The sequence below is a fragment of the Sinocyclocheilus grahami genome, unplaced genomic scaffold (assembly GCF_001515645.1).
Source record: "Sinocyclocheilus grahami isolate Dianchi unplaced genomic scaffold, SAMN03320097.WGS_v1.1 scaffold13292.1, whole genome shotgun sequence".
In the NCBI taxonomy this organism is placed as follows: Eukaryota; Metazoa; Chordata; class Actinopteri; order Cypriniformes; family Cyprinidae; genus Sinocyclocheilus; species Sinocyclocheilus grahami.
In genome coordinates this window covers 825-1,745 of record NW_015514829.1, presented here as the reverse complement: position 1 = coordinate 1,745, position 921 = coordinate 825, and the positions used below count along the sequence as shown (strand labels likewise).

The window sequence follows — 921 nt, the reverse complement described above, 5'->3', positions numbered from 1 at the left end:
TAGAATGATTTCTGAAGGATCATGTGACACTAAAGACTGGAATTTGTGATCAAATAAAATGCAGCCTTGATTAGAATAAGAGACTTCTTTTAAAAACATTTAAAAAATCTAATGCTAAAAAAAAATGCTAAAAAATAAAAATCACATGCTAATGGGGTTTATGCAAAATATCTATCAACATCTATTTGATTCTAGTGTATAATTTGTTAGCAGATGGCCTGTTGGCTAGGAGCGGAGGTTTTCAGTATGCTACACAAACAAATGACGCTAAGGTAAGATTCATTTACATAAGCCATCACTATCTTCATAACCTGGAATTCATCCATTTTGCACTGTGTTTGCTTGCTTAGTTTTTGCTTGCTTTGACCTAGATCAAACAAAATGGATGAAAAACAATGTTTCACAGATGGTTTGCTTTGGTTGCCAACCGCATGTGTGTATTTCTAAATATCCAATAACACTATGTGACTATGCTAGAAAATTAGACCTGATACACACTCTGTCCATCAGATGGAGGTTCATTATGAGGAACTGAGCCACCGCCTGTCCCCTGGCACCTCTTACACTAACCTGGGCAGTAGTTTAGATCTAGCAAGCATAGCAGATCTGGAAGAGGAGAACATCCAGGGATCTCTGCGCTTTTCACTGTTCTACGATCAGTTGCAGTCTAGACTGGTGGTGACGGTGCTGGATGCCCAGGATCTAGCCGTGCGAGACTCCAGTCACAGTGTGGACCCATTTGTTTGGGTGCGGTTGCTGTGGGCAGAAAGAGAGGATGAGGAGCAGAGTTCAATGCAGTGTGTTCTGGACGAATGGCAGACGCGTTTAGTGAAGAAGAGCTGCAGTCCTGTGTTTGGAGATCAGTTCTCTTGCACTCTGGCTGAAGAGGAAGTATCAAAAGTCACTGTTAGATTTGAGGTA

The 921-nt window shown here is 41.2% G+C and overlaps 1 protein-coding gene across 1 annotated transcript in view; it reads left to right on the top strand.

Moving 5' to 3' along the window:
* Nucleotides 1-918, top strand: part of LOC107578980 (uncharacterized) — a gene marked incomplete at its 3' end in the record, with an annotated part of 1,678 nt that extends 760 nt beyond the window's left edge. Inside the window, exons 3-4 of the mRNA XM_016264874.1 lie at nucleotides 211-272; nucleotides 511-918. Coding sequence (XP_016120360.1) covers nucleotides 211-272; nucleotides 511-918 — 470 coding nt within the window. The remainder of the gene's footprint in view (nucleotides 1-210; nucleotides 273-510) is intronic.
* Between the last annotated feature and the right edge of the window lie 3 nt (nucleotides 919-921).